Raw genomic sequence first — 22,047 nt, 5'->3', positions numbered from 1 at the left:
TTCAAGAATATATATTTTTTAATTTGGAAGCTGTCATGTTTTCTAAGCTTACTGATGCTTTTCAATGTCTCCCACAAATGATAAAGTAAATGTGGTCAACTGTTAATAACAGAAGAATGTGGGTAAAGGATCTCCAGGTATGTTTTACACACTTCTTGCTTTTGCAATTTTTCTGTAAGTTTAAAATTCTTCCCAGTGAAAAGTTGTTGTCTTAAATTCCACTAACTTAAGAAATACTGAATCACTGTGTTGTGTATCTAGAACTAACACAGTGCGGCAAGTTAATTATATGTTAATAAAAATAAATACATAAAATAAATAAAGCACTACCTGTATTTTTCCTCTTACAAATGTGGTGATATCGTTCTCATTTTCAAAGATGGAAAGTGTCTGCAGCAGATTCTGCTCCAGCCATTCCCAGTGTTCAGTGATTTCTTTTCTGGAACCACCTGTACAAACATAAAATGGTAATAATGAACGTCAGCATGTAAACGATACTTTCAAACCAAGCTCACTCCATCCCTATGTACTGCCATCAGCTCTGCCTGCTAATACGTTCTGTCAGAGCAAGTCACACAGAAGACTCTGAAAGATGTATCAGAAATCCAAGAGTAAGTATAGTGTGTGGTCACATCTGAGCAGGTGAGTCCAGAAACTTTGGTGACAGTCTTTTAGGGTGGGAAGGCAGCAACGTTTCTCCCGTTCACTTTTCTGGGTTGGGAACTTAGCCCTATCCTCTTTACTCCCTCCTGCAATCTGCACTTTTCAAGGGAAGGTGGATCTTGTCAGGAGACTAGGTTACAGTTGTTAAGTTGCAAAAATACGAGGCCTTTGGTATGCCCCTGGAGATCTGATGTAATCACTGCCTATAATGGGCAAAAAATGATCCTCCCTCCCTTCAATTATGAATGAGATGTGAAAATGGACTATCACTAGGGAATAGCAGCCCTGTTCTCACCAGCACAGTTCCTCTGAGTTGTAATGGGATGAGGTCATCCTCAGAGCCTCCATCCAAGTCAGAAACAAGAAGCGAAAGTCATCTCGCCGGCCAACCTGCAAACTGAAACAACCTAAGCCTGGGAGAGTAGATAACAGGCGCCCTGATCTCTGTCCACAACTGCAGGGCAAAACAGGGATGCCAACCCAATGTCACTGTCAAGACACTAGAACAAATTCCCTTCTTTTATTTTTTTCTTGCCCGCGACTGTTAATGACCTTGCAAAACAGTTTGTTAGAAGCTATCCTTATTTATAAATTGTATGTACTATTCGTTCCAGAATTAAAGAAAGATTTTGCAACTCTACTGATTCACTCCTTCAGATGTCTCCTTAAGATTTCCAAGTTATCTTTTAGTTGATTTCTTAAAAACAGCTTCTCTCTGTTCTTTGTCACCAGTAACTGCATATATCTCAGAATTTCACTCTGGTAACTGACTGGGAAAAGCAAGAGATACGAGGGAAAAGCAAGAGATACAAATGTGTCCACAGTGATACTCAGAACTGTGAGGAACAGGACTAAAATCTCCTGGGGAATAAGAGGCACATTTGGAGAGGGAAGTGGCAACTCATTCCAGTTTTCTTGCCTGGAGAATTCCATGGTCAGAGGAGCCTGGGGGGCTACCTACAGTCCATGGGGTAGCAGAGAGTTGGATATGACTGAGCGACTAACACTTTCACACTTGGAGGGTTTTCAGATCCACTGGTCGAGGAAAGGCAAAACCAAAACAAACCCACATTCATTTTCTTTTACTCTGAGCCTGAACACCAAAACTGCCCACATGGAATGCTTCTGTAGAGGATGAAGAATAAATCTCTGAGTTAGGAGGCAGTCTTATGGAAACACGAAGGAAGAGACTGTCTGGAGCTCTTCACAGGCCCTTTCCACGGCTCACTCTTTCCAGTCACAGTCAAGCACGTGGAAAAGTGATGACGCTGCACTACGCTGTCATGGCAAGAGCTGGAACTCATGAAACCTGGGTCCCCCGCCCTTTCCCCAGCAGCCGACTGGATGCCGTTAGACGGTCTGCTTCATCTTTCTCTGTCTCAAACTCTTTACATAAAAATGGAGACAAATTAAAAAAAAAAAAACCTTATTCATTTAAGAGAAATGTTATAAAAAAAAATCACATGGAATAATGTCTATAGATACACTTTGTAAAGTAGAAAACACTGTCCAAATGCAAAATACAATGCTCATTTGGAATATGTTGGAAATGAGTCATTCTGGAGTTAGCCAGAGAGTTTTAAGACATTTTAGACCTTAAAATTTTAAATAGGCATTGGAAAACTTTCTAAAATATACTGTGTCCTTCCTTGCCTGTAAACAGGTCACCAGCATCCCCAGCTGCGGATGGCTGGGCGATAATGACAGAGCCCAATCCAGAGTCGATGCTGGCCACGTGCCCACCCCCGCCATCCCATCTGCACCCGCTGGCAACTGTTAGATATCCGCACCTCAGGACGCAGGCACTTCTGGGGATCCAGGGGACCAAAGAACTCTGCAGACCCCCCTGGGCGCAATTCCCAGCCTCTGATTTTGCCTCTCCTCCGCCCCTGCCTATGTCAATAGCAGACGTGCCTTCTACAGGCTGGTTTGCACAGGTCCCTCGGCTCAGCCGGGACAGTCTGCCTGTGGACTGGTATACCGCCCTGCGCTGCCCTTTACCAGCACAGGTACCTGACCTGAGAGTCCCTGTTACGCTGTGGTGGCAGCTGACCGCAAGTCAGCCTCACTGTTCCTTGGTTATCCTGCATAGAACCCATCAGCCGCAAGGCCCAGGGCAGACCGGGTGTGCCTTCACCTTTGCACACACTGCCTGCAGTTTTTGTGTGCACCCTACCACCCCCCAACACACACACACACACACACCAGAGCCACGGTGGAAATGGTATATGCATAAATGCACTCATTCAACAAACGTCCACGTCTACCTCCAGTTTTCATGGGTGTTACATGAAGGTCTTCATGACTGACCCCATGTTTAAGCAGCCATCTGAGCACGCCTATATATCGAAGTTCAGGTTTTCTACCCACGTTGTTTCCCCATCTGTTGCCTTCTTTGCTGCTCTAGGACCTCCTGCTCATCAGTCTGCCTCACCGTTCCGTCATTTCCGCAACCTCCACATGCCACCCCCTAACACCACTCTCACCCCTGGCTTTTTCTCCTTGCCTGGGATGTAAGTTCCCCCAGTTCTGTCTGTGATCATCACCGATGTCCCCCTCTCCACCCCCCACCGCTGCTTCTGTTCCTCCATCTCCTGTTGCTTCTCTCATGCTAGTCACTATCACATGAAAAGCCTGGCCTCTTGGAGTCATCACCAGCCACTTACAGCTCCCTTTATAGAGGAAGTGTTGAGACGGCAAATCTCAGTATCTTTCTTTTTTGTTTTAAATTAATTTATTAATTTTAATTGGAGGTTTTTGTGGTGGTTTTTGCCATCCATCCACATGAATCAGCCACAGGTGTACATGTGTCCCCCATCCTGAAACCCCTCCCACGTCCCTCCCCACCCCATCCCTCTGGGTTGTCCCAGAGCACCACCTTTGAGTGCCCCGCTTCAGGAATCAAACTTGTACTGCTCATCGATTTTACATATGGTAACATACATGTTTCAATGCTATTCTCTCAAATCATTCCACCCTTGCCTTCTCCCACAGAGTCCAAAAGTCTGTTCTTTACATCTGTGTCTCTTCTGCTGTCTTGCCTATAGGGTCGTCATGACTGTCTTTCTAAATTTCATATATATGCATTAATATACTATATTGGTGTTTCTCTTTCTGACTTACTTCACTCTGTATAATAGGCTCCAGTTTCATCCACCTCATTAGAACTGACTCAAATGCATTCTTTTTTATAGCTGAGTAACATTCCATTGTGTATATGTACCACAACTTTCTTATCCATTCGTCTGCTGATGGACATCTAGGCTGCTTCCATGCCCTAGCTATTACAAACAGTGCTGCAATGAACACTGGGGTACACGTGTCTCTTTCAATTCCAATCTCAGCATCTTTAGGTCTTCAGTTTTTTGTGCAATGCTTTGGGCCTGCTTCTGTGCTACCAAGGAGGTTTCAGGTTTCTTCTGGCTATATCCAGGCCTAAGGTTACAAAGTTTCAGAAGACAGGGTTGTAGACAAGGAAGAACTGTGTACAACATTATAAGAAACCATTATCAGCATAAATGAGAAAAGAAAAAGACACAGATGCCATCAGCCAACAGTAGTTTCAGGAATTAACTATGGATTCTGATCCATACCCAACAGACATTTGCCAGGGAGAGGAAGAGAAATATACCTTTTACATTCATATTTACTCTGCAAATGCACCATATTCTCTGATCACTTTGCTAAAGGCACACAAAATAAATGAGGACAGGTGTTTAAGGCTCCAGGCTCTGGAGACAGGAAATACAAGGACGCCTACCTAGAAGGCAGGGCTGAATTCCTCCCCCAGCGGACAGGGCACATTCTAAAGATGCCAATCAAATATAAGCAAGGTGAAAAGACAGCCTTCAGAATGGGAGAAAATAATAGCAAATGAAGCAACAGACAAAGGATTAATCTCAAAAATATACAAGCAACTCCTGCAGCTCAATTCCAGAAAAATAAATGACCCAATCAAAAAATGGACCAAAGAACTAAACAGACATTTCTCCAAAGAAGACATACAGATGGCTAACAAACACATGAAAAGATGCTCAACATCATTCAATATCAGAGAAATGCAAATCAAAACCACAATGAGGTACCATTACACGCCAGTCAGGATGACTGCTATCCAAAAGTCTACAAGCAATAGATGCTGGAGAGGGTGTGGAGAAAAGGGAACCCTCTTACACTGTTGGTGGGAATGCAAACTAGTACAGCCGCTATGGAGAACAGTGTGGAGATTCCTTAAAAAACTGGAAATAGAACTGCCATATGACCCAGCAATCCCACTTCTGGGCATACACACCGAGGAAACCAGATCTGAAAGAGACACATGTATCCCAATGTTCATCGCAGCACTGTTTATAATAGCCAGGACATGGAAGCAACCTAGATGCCCATCAGCAGACGAATGGATAAGGAAGCTATGGTACATATACACCATGGAATATTACTCAGCCATTAAAAAGAATTCATTTGAATCAGTTCTAATGAGATGGATGAAACTGGAACCCATTATACAGAGTGAAGTAAGCCAGAAAGATAAACACCAATACAGTATACTAACGCATATATATGGAATTTAAAAAGATGGTAACGATAACCCTATATGCAAAACAGAAAAAGAAACACAGATGTACAGAACAGACTTTTGGACTCTGTGGGAGAAGGCGAGGGTGGGATGTTCTGAGAGAAGAGCACTGAAACAAGTATACTATCAAGGGTGAAACAGATCACCAGCCCAGGTGGGATGCATGAGACAAGTGCTCAGGGCTGGTGCACTGGGAAGACCTAGAGGGATGGGATGGGGAGGGAGGCGGGAGGGGGGATCGGGATGGGGAACACACATAAATCCATGGCTGATTCATGTCAGTGTATGGCAAAAACCACTACAATATTGTTAAGTAATTAGCCTCCAACTAATAAAAATAAATGGAAAAAAAAAATAAAAAAACAAACAAAAAATAAAGTGGTTTTTAGAAGCAAAAAATAAATAAATAAAATAAAAGTTCTCTCTGAAAGCAGGTGTCCACTTCCCATCTCAGAACAAACTGAGACAAAGGGTACTGCTCAGAGATCACAGAGCAAATGTCCTGCTAACAGTTTAAGAGCAACTGACTCTGTTGCCAGATCACCCTTTAGGAAAGAGGGAGACTCCAAGAGAAACATGCTGGAATCCTGACTGTTCCTTATATAGGGCTCTTTCATTTCTCAAGAAAGTTAGCACAAGGGCTACAATGTTTAAGAGCCTGGAACTTTGCTTCTGTTACTGTCTAAAGTGAGATAACCGGAAGCTCTTCTGCCATGACTCTGAGAGAGGGCTGGTCTATTTACCCAACCGTTTGGGCAAAATGTGTTAGGCGCTCAGAAGAGAAAGGAAGGGCTTGGCAGTCGACTTTCTGGCAAGGCTGCTTCAACAGAGATACAGCAGGAACAAGCTGACCCGATGTGCAATCAGCTGAAACAAAAAAGAAAGCTGTGTCGGGCAGGAGAAGCCTTCAGGAAACCCAAGATAAAGCTTTTTGCTATGGGAAAAACTGGATCAATACTTGAGGGGCTTAAGAGTATTTAGAAATTAATTTTGGATAAGTAAGAATCTTTACCATTTGCAGGGCTGTGTTTTGTTTTCAGAATACTAGGCACAGGCCCCGTGTGTATATCTGGGCAAAATTTAAACACTACCTACGATGACGGAAAATACTGAATCAGCCTAGTCTTATTTCTCATCTGGTTTGAGATGTACCTCAGAGTATAGGAAGTCCACTTAAAATAAAAAACCAGAGGTATTAAGATGGACAAAATGGATTCAATTGTATCTGGCCTCTGAGGATTAAGAATTTACTTAAGTAAGACTTCACTGATGGCGATTCAGTGGATATCTTCTGCATTGCATGACTAATATTAACAAAATTGGGTTCTGGGACTGCAGCACTGACTTAAAAACCTGAATTCAAGTATACCTCAGATAGTATATTTCCTCTGATCAAGAGGGTATGTATGCACGTGTACATATATATATGTATGTGTCTAAGCAAAAATAAAAACCTCTTGTGACACGGCAGAAAACAAAACCAAGCAAAACAAACTCACTAAACCTCCCAGGGATTAAAAAGCAACCAATCTAGTATTTTCAGATACCGGAACTGGCTGCTTGGATCCCAAAACTGGTCTAGTTCTCAAAGGAATAGTGCTTGAAGCTAATTAAATAAAGGTGAAAGGGAACCATCTATTTTATGGCCTCAGACACAAGCAACCTTAGCCCCAAAGATGATAATGTTGTAATTAAATACAAAATAAAGTAAAGGATAATACCCAATATGCCTGAGTGACACTTGCTGTCTCTGTAGAAGTTACAAAGCCACCAATGTACTACCTACACCCAGAAAAAGGACAAACCTGCATCTGGAGAGGGCAAGAGATACAACCCCAAAATAGTGCACTGATTTGACCAGTTTTAGAAACAAAAGGGAAATTGATGTTTTAAAAACCCACCTCCATCGACATGTACACACTGCTGTATTGAAAATGGATAGCCAACAAGAACCTGCTGTCTAGCACAGGGACTCTGCTCAATGTTACATGCCAGCCTGAATGGCAGAGGGGGCTTGGGGGAGAAGAGACACGTGTATGTGTGGCTGAGTCCCTCCGCTGTCCACCTGAACTATCACAATTCTGTTAATTGATTATATGCCAACACTAAAGAAAACTTAAGAAATCTACATCCAATATTAAAGCTAAAATTTCAAACAAGGTAAACAGTGATAATGATGTGTTTTCTATTACTTATTTGTGCTTATTTACCACGACCAGGTGCCACGATTTCACTATAGACATGGAATCTCACAGCACTCCTACAAGTAGGTCCAATTACCCTCCTTTTATAGATGAGGACGCTGAGGCTTCCACATCCTATGAAATCAAATTCAGATTTTTCTGCCCCCAAATGCTTGCTCTTAATTGCTACAGTTCCACCTACTGACATATTTTAGAAGTGAGGCTAAATATCCCTAGAGGTTAGACTATCTGGAGCCTGATTATCAGCGAGACAATATTACATAATAGCTCAGACCACAGACTTTGATGTCAAAAAAGTACACCTGGTTTCAAATCCCTCCATACCAAACAGAAGTTCTGTGACCATGGAAAAGTTACTTAACCTCTTTGCGCTTCAGATTCCTCATCTGTAATATGGAGGTAACAACACCTACCATAGGAGCTTGTGCTGGAGATTAAAGACAATAATACGTGCAAAGTCCTTAGCCCAGGTCTAGAATACATCAATACAAAGCACTGAACAGCTACTTTTGCTATTACCATCATAAGCAAGAAAACACAAAGATCTCATCTTGAAATGTGATGTAGAAGATATTTTGATGTTGAAGATACTTCTCATTTCTGATGTCAGAGCACTAAAAACCAGCTGCTGAACTGCTGCCTGACTAGCATACATGCAGCACACATCTCTCTGGCCCTGACACCATTATGTTTGGAGAGTGCACATATGATTGAAGTAAAGCAAGCCTAGCAATCCTTGTCTAACTATTAGAAGCTTCTTACATAACTCTGCTTACAGTCTCTCACAGGTCCTAACAGTGTGCTCATAGCTCAGTCATCACTTGAGAAAAGAGGCTCAGGTAACTCATTCAACCTGGGCAGTAAGAATCAGTGGTTGATGTCATTGTTTTGCTTATTTTACTTAAATGCCAAGGTCCTCTCCTACCTGATGGACAGAATGTAAATGGCTATCTTTCTGGAGGACAACCAGGCTAATGACACTAAAAGCCTTCTTTGATTCAGCATATCTACTTCTATAAATTTATCCTAAAGTGATAATTAGAGGAACGTGGAAATATTTGGTTTTGAGGATACTAAGATTTTTCAAAATGCAGTTATCATTAGGGGAAAAAAACCTAGATTTCCAAAAACAGCACATTAGATAGGTAAATTACATTATATACACAATAAAATATTATCTACCTGTTAAAATTGACAGGATAGACATATATTTTCTTGACATACAAAGACTATCCATATATGTATATCAGACACATATATGTATGAATATACACATATGTATACATGTATATGGAGAAGGCAATGGCACCCCACTTCAGTACTCTTGCCTGGAAAATCCCAAGGATGGAGGAGCCTGGTAGGCTGTAGTCCATGGGGTCACAAAGAGTCGGACACGACTGAGTGACTTCACTTTCACTTTTTACAAAAAAATTTTATGCAATGGAGAAGGAAATAGCAACCCACTCCAGTGTTCTTGCCTGGAGAATCCCAGGGACGAGGAGCCTGGTGGGCTGCCGTCTATGGGGTCGCACAGAGTCGGACACTACTGAAGTGACTTAGCAGCAGCAGCAGCATACATGTATATACGTATATATACATATGCATATTTGTGTCTTATAAATACACAAAAGTATAAAGAGACACATATAGACACACACACACATACATATAAAATCTGGAAGGTGAAGATTTATAATGCAGTATTATTGTTTTTTTGGAGAAGGAAATGGCAACCCACTCCAGTGTTCTTGCCTAGAGAATCCCAGGGATGGAGGATCCTGGTGTGCTGCCGTCTATGGAGTTGCACAGAGTCAGACTTGACTGAAGCAACTTAGCAGCAGCATTACTGTTTTTTAATATTTTATTTTCTTTGCTTATCTATATTTTCTAATTTCCTGAAATAAACATGTACTGCTTATACATAAAAAGTAAGTTCTTTTATTTAAGCTGCTATGTTCCCAAGGATACAAGAATAGTTCCTGAGGTACACAGACCAAGGAAACATGAATACTGACCAACCTCCACATTACATGTATGTCATGTGAAAGGCAACTAAATCACCCAGCATTTTGCTATCTAGTGTAGAGAAATAGGAGAAGCAGAACCAATTAGCACCCTGTCATTAAACTCCAGGTCTCAGTAGCTGCTGACTAAAAGAATGTTTAATCATAAAAGCCAGCATGGTGCATTTAAAAAGGCCTGGGCTGGGCGTGGAGGGGGCTGAGAATGTGACCTCAGCTCTGCATCAACTGGCTGTAACTGGCCACGTGAACTTGGGCACTTTACTTTGCCTCTGGACCCTGTCACAATCAGAGCCCTGGACAAGGTTGTGGCTACTCTTATCTTTCCGTTCTGAAAATGAATGCCTACGTGGGCCCAGATGAGGTTCTAAGATGGTAAAGAAAAGGGAAACTAAATCAATGGGCAGAGAATCAAGGCACCATTCAGGGCTGTGTTATCTGCGAGATGCCATCAAGCACACAGCCTCCACCCCATCCCCTTTGTTAGTCCTGCTGCACAGTCAGATGTGCCCCCAGAGAACTGTCGACATTTCCCTCTGTCTCTCCAATTGTAACTCTTGCGTCCCAGGGCCTTGGAATTATCTGCAATTCTATACATCCATATTCGCTTGGAGGGCTTCCCAGGAGGCGCAGTGGTAAAGAATCTACCTGCCAACACGGGAGACATAGGAGACTCAGGTTAGATCCCCTGGAGAAGAGAATGGCAACCCACTCCAGTATTCTCGCCAGTATAATCCCATGGACAGAGGAGCCTGGTGGACTACAGTCCATGGGGCTGCAGAGTCAAACACGACTTAGCAACTAAATAGCACAGCAGAATATTCTTATGAGGCTGTATAACGTTTCTTACTGTTTGAACCTCCCAGTTCTGATCGTGTGCATGTGCATGATCAGTCATGTCTGACTCTTTGTAATCCCATGGACTGTAGCCCACCAGGCTCCTCTGTTCATGGAATTTTCCAGCAAGAATACTGGAGTGGGTTGCCGTTTCCTTTTCCAAGGGATCTTCCTGACCCCGGGATTGAACCCAGGTCTCTTGTATTTCTGGATTCTTTGCAACTGCACCACCTGGGAAGCCCTTAGTTCTTCTTGTGGGGACAGCCAAATGGGTTGCCTTCTGCTTAAGACCCTTGAAGTTTGAGGAGGGCAAAGGACTGAGCTCTCTCCTGCCTCTGGGGCACCAAGGCCAAGACACCAGCTGCTGGGGGAGCACCTGAAGCTGTTTAGTGCCCCAGTGAGAGCACAAGTGTAAAATACACATTCACTGGTGGGAGACAGGCAGGATTGTCAGAGCATAACCAGTTCAGCAAAGTACTCTGGACCAATTCCTAAGGCACTACTTCCTTTATGCTCTTAGAAATGGCAGGGAATTCCCCGGTGGTCAGTGGTTAGGACTTGCGCTTTCATTGCCAGGGCCCTGGGTTCAATCCCTGGTCAGGGAATTAAGACACCGCCAGCTGCATGTTTCAGTAAAAAATAATAATAGTAATAAAGTAACCAATTTAAAAGGAAAAATAAATAGCAAAAACGATATGTTACTGCACAAACCACAGAACAAAATGCAAGTCAGCGGGCTGGAATCGATGGCACAATGGAACATCCACCAAAAACAACAGTGGCTTCATTTTGTGAAGTGGCAGTGAAAAGAAAAAGTCATTATTTAGGCAGTTTTTGGCTCCCCTTCCCAAATGAAAGGTATCAGTGCCAAAGAAACATAATAAATCAATTTCTTCAAGTCAATCTGCATACAGATGATAGAACAGAGTAAAAAGAAGCATCTGAAAGCAATGTTTCAACAAATACCTCCTGTTTTTTGCTTCCCTCTTCTTTCTGTTTATACTGTCAATGACTGAGTGAGCATTATACTGGAGTAAGTCATACAAGGTATAAAACTAGGTCCTGCCTGGCTCCATGTGGCTCAAATCTAAGACAGTCATACGACTTAGAATTTACCACTAAGACAGCTACTCTCCTACAGAAAGTGGAAGACATTGATTGCAGACGCGCCCTTAGTTCATGTTACACAAATCAAAGATTGACAAGGCATGTGGCATAAAAACAGAGGTTTTGCAATCCTATGGATTCTACAGGGCAATGAGTTAGACAATCTTCTGTTGAAATTTCTCTCACAGCAACGGCTCATAAAATCAGAGCAAATTAGTGGTTAGGACTCCACACTACACTGTGGAGAGCCCAGGTTCGATCCCTGCTTAGAAAACTAAGATTTCACAAGCCTCAAGGTGCAACCCCCGCCCCCCCAAAAAAAGAGCATATTAAAAAGCTCTTGCCAGACAGTCCCACCAAATATCAACTTTAGAGCTAACAGGAAAAAAAAAATTTATTTTTAAATTACAAACTGAAAGGAACCTTTTTAAGTTAGCAACTTCAGCTCTTAAAATCTCCTGAAAGGGAGCCAGGCATTTGGGTTTTAAAGAGAATCGATAAGAAGGAACAATTCGTGGGTGAATGAACTTTAACAGAGGTTGTGAAGTCTCACTTCTGTGGAGTCTTCTACAAGGAAATTCTGGGTAATCAATATATTCAAAAGCTACAACCGTTCCAGGTTTATCATAATGAGATCATGCACGTGTGACAGGCATCATCTCCTTGAGGTACAAATTATGACATCAGCATTTACTGCCCCGTGTTCCTTAGCAACTCAGGAATAACTGGTCTTTGTAACTCTGGGCTCTTCCGCATAGGAGCATTCCTTGGAGCCTTTGCTCCATAGAACGGCAAAACCTCAGAAAGTGAGTGAAGAGTAGTGATGTCAGATGTCAGGGGAGGAAAAAAAAAATAGTCACAGATAGGAACTAGCTCATCACAGCCCCGTACGCATGCATTGACCTGGGAAGGCCAGGAATCCTAAGGGTTCTGAGACCCTCCAGGCTCTACAGGTTTTTGAAAGTCCGGAACAAGTGATGCAAGTGCTGGAAGATGAGAATGTCAAAGCCTTCTTATGTCCAGGGTGCTGGCAGTTCTGCCTGATTTCCTTTCTCTTTCTTCACTTGCTGGCTCCAATGTCTATTTTAATACCATTCTACACTGTTTGCCAACTAAAGGTGACATTTCCCCAACCAAGTCCCACCGGGCACTTCCCCTTCTACCGTAGCTACTGGGTGTGGCCCCTGTGTGGAGTGAAATACAGCTCTATCTTATGAGGGATGACACTGTCAGGGTCCAGCTTCTGTCTTGCTTCATCCTCATCCCTTTCCTCTTGCTCTAATCCCCAGCCCTCACACCGGCCTGGATGGTTTTCTCCCTGCCCTGGCTCACGCTGCCATTCCTTCATTCACTGGAACGCTGAAATGCTAAGTCATTTCATTGTTTCTCCTGTTTGCACCTGAACCAGAATAACTTTAAAGGGACACAACTACCATGTTAGAATTTCAGATGCTGAATCCCTGAGAGTGTTTTGCTAGGGTACCAGAGCCTTCCGGCAGCCTAAAATCATACCCACAGAACTCCCCCTACCCTTGCAGAAGGCCAGCCAAGGTTCCTGTCTCTAGTTGGCAGCCCCACCGCCCAACGGCACTGCTGGGTACGTGTTCACACTGGGCTGTAACTGACTATTTCCTTGTATTCTCAAGAGCAGAGGCCGGATCTGATTATCTTTATATCTTTAGATCCCAGCATGGCACTTCCTACCAAGCAGAGATAAATTTAAAAACTGAAGAAAGTCAACTGAAAGAGCTCCCAATGGTCAAAGCTAGACCTATTTGAGCAACAAAATAAAGTTGTGCTGGATTATAATGCAAAGAATAAATAGTCATGAATTCACAGTGATAAAAATAATTGAGCAAATTAAAACTCCCTACTCAGTAAGTGTGCATGGTGACTTACTACCAAGGAGGGCAGTTTGGGAAGGAGAAGAAGACAGTGGGAAAACCTGAAGAACACTATTCCAGCCAGGTGATCAAGGACATCATCAGTCATAAATCAGCTTGAGAGGAGGTGCCCTTGCTTGACATAATGTGATGAAAATAGCACTTTATCTCTGTGATCTTCCTCACAAAAATCTATCACCCCAGCCTAATCATGAGAGGAACATCAGACAAATTCCAAGAGAAGGACAATTCTATAATATACCTGACCATTATCCTCAAAAAATGGCAGAGTCATCAAAAACAAGGCAAATCTGAGTAACTTCTACAGCCAAGAGGAGATTAAAGAGATCTATCAACTAAATAGAAAATAGTACCCTGGCCAGGATCCTCTAACAGAAAAAGGACATCAGGTAAAAACTAAGGAAATCTAAATAAAGTATGGATTCTATTCAATAACAATGTAGCAACACTGGTTCACCCATTGGAACAAATGTTTCATAGTAAGATGTTAACTGCAGGGGAAACATATATATGGAGGGTATATGGAAGTGCTCTAAACTATCTATTCACTTTTCCTATAAATCTAAAACTAAAGAAGATAATAAATTAATTTAAAAAAATCATGTGGAGGCAAAAAAATTGAAAAAAAAAAAAAAAGTATTCAGTGCCCCTGCTCTTTAGAACAAAAAAACCTTAGCCACTTTGGACTAGCAGTTCTTGTGAGAGACCTAATAACAGCATGACTGTTTACCACTATTTTAAGCCCAGTGAGTGAAGGTCACTCAGTCGTGTCTGACTCTTTGCGACCCCATGGACTGTAGAGTCCATGGAATTCTCCAGGCCAGAATAATGGAGTGGGTTGCCATTCCCTTCTCCACGGGATGTTCCCAACCCAGGGATCAAACCCAGGTCTCCTGCACTGCAAGCGGATTCTTTACCAGCTGAGCCACAAGGGACATCCTTAAGCCCAGCTCATGATTACAGATAACCATCAGGAGAAATAAATAATCCCTACTTGGTAGGAAGGATAAGTATTCCTGAGCCCACCCAGGACTCCGTGTGTTCCTAGTTATGTCCCAGCCTCCCTGTAGATAGACTGGGGCCATGCTGACTAATTCTATCTAGCCAGTGGGGTGTGAGTGAGGCTGGTGGCACTTCTTGGCCAAGCAAGTGAAACACAGGTGTGCCTCCACCTCCTGCTTTTTCCTTGGAAGTTAATCTTGGAAGTTTTGTGTTCTATGGGGTGTTACTACAGATGGAAGTGGCCACTGTATCCAAATAAGACTTCAGCAGGTTGAGAAAGAAACCTTTCTTGTGTTAAACTGCTGAGACTCAGGGTTTATCTGCTGAAATGGCTCTAGTAACTTGTCTTAAACGACCAATGGATTGCATCTCACAATGAAATGTTCCTTCCCTTCTGAAAGAAAGTTGCCGATCATAACACCTCCTGTATTTCCAAATATTGCACTTACCACAGGCGATGGTCCAATAGACCAAAGAATCTGGAGTCTGGTACAGGATGCGGTAAGGAGCGACCCGGGCACTGGAGTCCAACACGACATCAAGGGTGCCCACCAGGAGGCCTGAGGACAGACAGCGGGGAGAAAAGTTTAAGGGTCTCCTCCAAACTCCCAAAAGCAGCAGTGTGGATACGCCCCTTCTAGTGGACCTGTCAGCAAACCCTCTCCCACCACCTCCCATCTGGACAAAACTTTCCTCTCGGCTGCGATGCTGCTGGCTCTACGATACTTGTTCCACCCACCTGCACGAGATGCTGCATATGCTGAAAGACGGCGCTGGTTTCCAAAGCCAAACCAACAAAGCTCCTACCTCAGTCCCTGGCCCACCATGGTATTGATAATAGACACCTGTTTCAAACTAAAAAGTAAGGTATGAAGCACTGATATTCTGGGGTCTCTGCTTTACCATCATTACAAACTATATGTAGTATTTTCTCCCCTTCATCCTGGAAACAAACCCTTAATTTAAGTAACCTAACAAAACCACAGGAACCAGTCATGTGAATCAGTCAGTCATGTACATCTGAGTCCACGTGCTAGGCAGCCCCACGTGTTATTTTCATAATGATAATATTCTCACCTTTCTTTTGTATCGAAAAGGTACAGGTCAGCTCATCAAACAATAAATAACTACTACATGCAAGGCAGGGCTTCCCTGATGGCTCAGGGAGTGCAGGCAATGCAGGAGACCCGGGTTTGATCCCTGGGTCAGGAAGATCCCCTGGGGAAGGGAATGGCAACCTACTCCAGTATTCTTGCCTGGAGAAGTCTTGCCTGGAGAAGTCCATGGCCAAAGGAGCCTGGTGGGCCACAGTCCACGCGGTCGCAAAGAGTCGGACTCGACTGAGCAACTAATACTTTCACACTTTCATACGCAAAGCAGACCCTGTGGGCATGAAGCTGAGCAAGACAAGAGTCCCTAAGACATTTATAATCCAGTCGGGGAGAGGGCCAGGCAGTATATTAGGGCTGAGTTTAGGAGTGAACAGGGCTGTGAAACAAGCATTTCCCCATCTCCATGGCAGAGTCCTTTGCTATTCGTCACATGGTGATTAAAAACGACTTGGAGGTGGAACTGATGGTAGTCGAGCAGGGAGGGGAAAGTAAAAGGCCCCAGCCTTCCATGACCTGCCACAGTTGAAAATAACTAGGATACAGGAAGCACCGAGCCCAGTGCCTGCGCCCGGGCCAGACTCCTCATGAATTTCTACTGAATCTGAACCACGGGTTCTTATGAAACTGTCACCGCCAGTATCTCCTGACGTGTTGTCTTCCAGTAACGTCTTAAGGCTTGGTTCTGTCCCCACTGAATAGTACCGTAATATGCATGATGCTACTGACATCACTTCTTCTGCTCTGCCAGCCTGGGGTCAAGTGACCTAGTGTTCAGAAAAGCTCCCTCCTGGTCTGGGGCACATGCACAAGCCATTAAGTTTCTGGTGGCCTTCACGTCCTCATTAGTAAAGTGGCCAAAATAGCCCTTGCCTTCCAGAACTCAAGGTATTAAGCAAGAATGGGGAAGCCCCACAGTTGTCCCCTTGGTCTCTGTCCACAGCCAGGAGTCCACCTAGGTTCACTGCAAACCACAATGACCACTAGCTGACCTGCATACACCAGGAACAACATGCTTTCACTAAGAAAGTGAAAGTGAAAGTGAAGTCGCTCAGTCGTGTCCGACGCTTTGCGGCCCTGTGGACTGTAGCCCGCCAGGCTCCTCTGTCCCTGGGATTTTCCAGGCAAGAATATTGGAGTGGGTTGCCATTTTCTTCTCCAGGGGAATCTTCCCAACCCAGGGATCAAACTTGGGTTTCCCGAAGTGCAGGCAGACTTCTTACCGTCTGAGCCACAGGGAAGCCCACACTTTCACTAAAGGATAAATGAATTCATATGTTTGCTCTGGCTTGTATGAAATATATCAAAAATCAAGTCTTTAGAGTCTGCAGAGTTTTCCGAGGAGTCATTTTCCATAGAATACCACACGTGTGTATTTTTGTTCTCTACGGTGACTAGAATTTACTGCAGACCTCTAATTACTCTTCAATTATCTGCAGATGGGAGAGTGTATTAATAGGAAAAGCAAGGAGCGCCAGCTAAACTGGATTGCTCTCTCTGTTAACTAGAAACACATGTGAACCAGAAATACAAGTCCATCACTCATAATAGGCAAGCGTTGGTAATACGTTTCCTTTTCCAGAATCAAAATATTGGAAGCGACACATACATTGTTTCTAAGGCACACAGGCTTCACAGTCCAGGATGAGCCTCTGTGGTTTGTGTGTGTATGAGTCGCTCAGGCATGTCTTGACTCTTTGCGACTCCACGGACTGTAGCCCACCAGGCTCCTCTGTCTATGGGATTCTCCAGGCAAGAATACTGGAGTGAGGAGCCATTCCCTTCTTGACCACGGGATGTTCTTGACCCAGTGATCAAACCTGCATCTCCTGAGTTGCAGGCGGATTCTTTATTGTCTGAGCCAGCAGTGGAAGCCCAGCCTCTGTGGTTTAACGAGCCTCTAAGAGAGCATCATGGTAGATAAAGATTCTTCCAAGGACGGGCAGAGCAGCCCACAGAGGGAGTCCGGGTTCTGGAGCTCGCAGTCCGGGCTGGGCCACCTCCCAGACCCAGCCCCTCCAAGCCTCAGTTTCCCCATCCTTAATGTCTCACTAGTCTTCTGTACTCTGTGACACCAAGGAGAGAAGACCTCTGAAAAGGTCCAATCCCATCCGCATGTCCTGACCACAAATGTCCCTAACCACAAATCATCTATACCATCCACTATTCTAATTAGAAACCCTCTGGTATCACTCAGAGGGAAAGAAAATTGAGTGGCCTTCAAGGGGATGCCAGTGGAGTGAGGGCTTCTGACTAGATGCCAGCTCACCAACTGTGTGTTGGTGATGCAACCAGTTGCGTTCACAACTGGCACCACCATTTCCATGAAGATTTTTTTTTTCATTTATTTTTATTAGTTGGAGGCTAATTACTTTACAATATTGTAGTGGTTTTTGCCACACATTGACATGAATCAGCCATGAAGATTTAGATGAACACTAAAAGGCACATCATCTTTCCCTGGTGGCTCAGATGGTTAAGAACCTGCCTGCAACACAAGCGACCCGGGTTCGATCCCTGGGTCAGGAAGATCCCCTGGAGGAGGGCATGGCAACCCACCCCAGTATTTTTGCCTGGAGAATCCCGTGGACAGAAGAGCCTGGCGGGCTACAGTCCATGACATCGCAAGAGTCAGACACGACTTACTGACTAACACTTTCACTTACAGGCACATCCATATCTACTGGCCCCTGCTTGCCGCAACTAGAGAAAAGTCCATGAAGCAATGAAGACCTAGCATAGCCAAAAAGAAATAAATAAAATTATTAAAAAGAAAAAGAAATAAAAAATTTTTAAATATTCATTCACTTGGTAACACTGACCAGGATTTTCCCTCCACTTGGGATGGTGTGCTTGTCCATCAGCGCCCACCTCCCACCACCTCAAATGACAAACTCCTAATTCTCTCACGCCACCTCTTTCTAACCCTGATCTCCCTGAGTTCTGCTCCTGTAATAGCTACTGCATTTATTTAAAATCAGTTGCACATTTTGCCTTGTTCCACTTCTCCTCTTTCCAGGCTGGGAGCTCCATGACAACAAGGTCTGATGATGGATCGCTTTGGACCCCCAGACCCCGAACATTGCTTGGAGCACGGTAAGACCTAAACACATGTCTGATGAAAGGACAAGTTATGTATTCTTAGAAGACCTAAATCATAAATACTTACCGTGCTGCCTAAATTGTACTGAGACAAGCAGTCAAGACTCTGGAAAAGAGAAAACACTCCTTCTGCACTGTATGTCCACACAGAACACTAGATAATGGGAAATCTGAAATCTATTCTAGAGCATTCCCCCCCAAAAGCAGTAATCGGGATTTTCTTAGAAGTCTTATTACTCATCCCTCTGAAATGGCTGTCAAAATACTGAACCTTTCATCATTTCCCACACAAAACACTGTTTTAGCAGCTGTTCTACTCAGCTATTTCTGGTGTTAAACAATCTTTGATCGCCTGAGATAACTAAGTCAAATTACGGTCCTCAAAATAACTCTTCTCTGCATCTACCTATTACATTAGCTCGGGGGCATCTTATAACATTAAAGTGCTGTTTTCAAGGAGATTCAGAAAACACTCTGCAAAACTGGTACCTTTAGGCCTCCCACTGCTGTGTGCACTAAAGGGTCTGCGATGCCGACAAGAGGCATTTCCACTCCTGGGCAGCCCCTCACCCTTCAGAAGGAGGGATGTGTCAGGGGAGGGTGCGACACCCACGGATGTGCCCATGGCAACAATCAATCCATCTACTGATGATCTGGGATAATTTAATGTCAAAGTGGACAAGATCCTACAGCTGTCTCGGCCTCCCTCTACTCATTCCGTCAGCCTTCTGGCCTGTCAAAGACAGAGCCCTACAAATACCCTGCTGGGGCAGTCTGGGGAATGGGCTGTCCGCTGACATGGAAGCTACAGTAGCATCTGCTAGGGAGTTCCCTGGCGGTCCAGTGGGTAGGACTCAGCGCTTTCACTGGGGTTGCCCCGGGTTCAATCCCTGGTCCAGAAACCAAGATCCCGCAAACCACACAGCACAGTCAAAAATAATAATAATAACAGTATCCACTCAAAAAGAGTGCCCGGTGTGTACTGAGCACCATTGTTTCATGAAATATTCCTAAACGACAGAAAAACCCTGAAACTTACAAAATACATATCCCACCACTCCGACGTTAACAACTGGTCTTATCTGCCGAAGATTTTTTTGATGTCGACCTTTCTTAAAGTGTTTATTGAATTTTTTACGATATTGCTTGCTTTTTGCTTTGCTTCTTTGTTTTGTTTTGCCTGGAGGCATTTGGGATCGCAGCTCCCTGACAAGGAGTCAAACCCCTTGCATTGGAAGGTGACGTCCTAACCAACTGACCACCAGGAAGTTCCCGTTTTTGTTTTGTTTTTTCTTTTTAAGAAAACACCACACTCCCAGCAAAGCTCCCCTCTTTGTGTTCCCTTCAGTCCTATTTTCCTCTCTAGTCACCACCCTCCAGTATTCCCCCCCCACCCCGGAGGGGGCACCAGAATCCCTCCAGTATTTTTACTCTTCCCATCCACGTCCTTATACTTTCATTGGCCCCCACATATACACATGAATATATCGCTAATATAGCACTGATGTACATTTAAAATTTTACATTAATGATAAAGTTGATATTTTTCTACAATCTTTACCCAATGATATGTTTGTAAAAATTACCCCGGTTATACTTATAAATCTGATTCATTCATTTTGAATATTGTGTAATAGTCTGCTGTTTAAATACACTGTAACTTACCCATTTTCCTAGTAAAGAACATTTGGGTTTATCTCTATTTTTTTTTTTTTTTTTTTTGCCATAATGGGCACTGCAGTCATTCTTCTGTAGCATAATCCTTAAATATGTAAGCACATATTCTTTAAAATGAAATTGTTGGGTTCCCTGGTGGTCCCAGTGGCTAAAGACTCCATGCGCTCAATGCAGGAGACCAGAGTTTGATCTCTGGGTCAAGGGAATAGACTCCACATGCCTGCACCAAGAAGTTGCATGCAACAAACTAAGAAGCTGCTCTTACAATGAAAGACCTGTTGCAGTCAAATAAATAAATAAATATTAAAAAATAAATAATAATTAAAAAAAATAAAAAATAAAAATGAAATTGTTGGGGCCATAGGCCCACGTGTGTGTTAAACCTTATTAGTTATTAACAAACTGCTATTCCAAGTGATTGTGCCAATTTAACACTCATACCAGAAATTGACATTAATACCAGGGAAGGGAGAATATGTTTATCCTTAATATCTCCAACACTTAGTAATTATGAAATTAAAAAAAATTTTTCAACCCCATCTCAAGGGGGAGAAACAGTATTTGTTTCTTGAAATTTGCATTTCTGATGACTAATGAGTTTGGGTAATCTCTTCCCTGTTTATTGGTCATTCGTTCCCTATTCTGAGTTACTTGCCCTTTCCTACTGTGCTGACATTTGCTGAAATTTCTAAGGTCAAGAAATTCAGAGTTTAACTATTTAGAGGCTTCCAACTCATATATACAACTGGATTCAACAATTCACTTTCAGCAAATACACCAGATATTTTTAAAAGCCAGAGAGGCAATATACTCGGATTTACTTCTCTGTTACATTTGGATTTGCTTCTGTGTATTTGTTCTATATAAATGCAAGACCTTGGGATCAGTATTTGCAAGGCCCTCTTTTTCCTTCCCATGTAAGGTTTCTACAGGTCACAGGCTCCCATCTGTCCTTCTCCGCTGCTGCCTCTATGTCATTGGTACCCAGCATGTATGTCTAGCACTTAAGTGGACTGTGTGATAATAGGCAGAAAGAACTTAAGCGATAACAGGGCCTCCCTGGTGGCTCAGATGGTAAGGAATCTGCCTGGATTGCAGGAGACCCCAGTTCCATCCCTGGGTCGAGAAGATACCCTGGAGAAGGAAATGGCTACCCACTCCAGTATTCTTGCTTGGGGAATTTGATGGAGAAAGGAGCCTGGTCACAACTGAGACACTTTGCACACACACACACTTAAACAATAATATCTAGAAGCAGTTGCTGATAGATACATATATCAACACCGGCCACGTCATAATTTTTACACTTCTCTGAATAAATCTTGTTTGTTTGCTTGTTTGTTTCTAAAGCCTTCGAGGCTTTGCCCAAGTTGTTTTACTTGATCTGGAATGTCTTTTTTTCTTTCTGGAAAATGTCTATTTCCCTCAATAACCAGGTCAAGTCACCTAAAGCATTTGCTCTACTCTTTTCACACACTTTCCCCATCCTCTCAACACTCCCAAATCTCCTAGCAATTAACTATTCCCTTGTCTGTGACCTGCTAACCACTTTGCACTTCACATTACTAAGGCAACTGTCACACCATTTCCTACCGGGGGAAAAAAGGAGTTTCTTCCCACTGGGCTGTGAGTTCCTTGAGGCAGGCACAGCCTTATTTATCCTGGCATTCCCAAAGCCTGGAATAATGTCCTCCACATCATGCTGAATATCGACAAAATGGGCCACAAAGTTTCCAACTTGATGGACACTGGAAGAAACCAAGAATTATTTTCAGAGTTTATTCATCTCTGTCCCACAGGCCCGAATATAACAAGTTCTAGTAAACTGGCCATGAATAATTAAAC

The 22,047-nt window shown here is 43.4% G+C and overlaps 1 protein-coding gene across 1 annotated transcript in view; it reads right to left on the bottom strand.

The window, feature by feature from the left end:
* The window catches only part of TBC1D9 (TBC1 domain family member 9), a 129,354-nt gene that overhangs the window by 60,027 nt on the left and 47,280 nt on the right, over positions 1 to 22,047 (bottom strand). Inside the window, exons 2-3 of the mRNA XM_043485786.1 lie at positions 14,764 to 14,874; positions 331 to 449 (exon numbers count right to left, since the gene is read on the bottom strand). Of these exons, the coding sequence (XP_043341721.1) occupies positions 331 to 449; positions 14,764 to 14,874 (230 nt within the window). The remainder of the gene's footprint in view (positions 1 to 330; positions 450 to 14,763; positions 14,875 to 22,047) is intronic.

This window comes from Cervus canadensis, chromosome 1, assembly GCF_019320065.1.
Source record: "Cervus canadensis isolate Bull #8, Minnesota chromosome 1, ASM1932006v1, whole genome shotgun sequence".
NCBI classification, from domain to species: Eukaryota; Metazoa; Chordata; class Mammalia; order Artiodactyla; family Cervidae; genus Cervus; species Cervus canadensis.
Note: the sequence above shows the minus strand (reverse complement) of the source record. Positions and strands in the feature narration are given on the sequence as shown.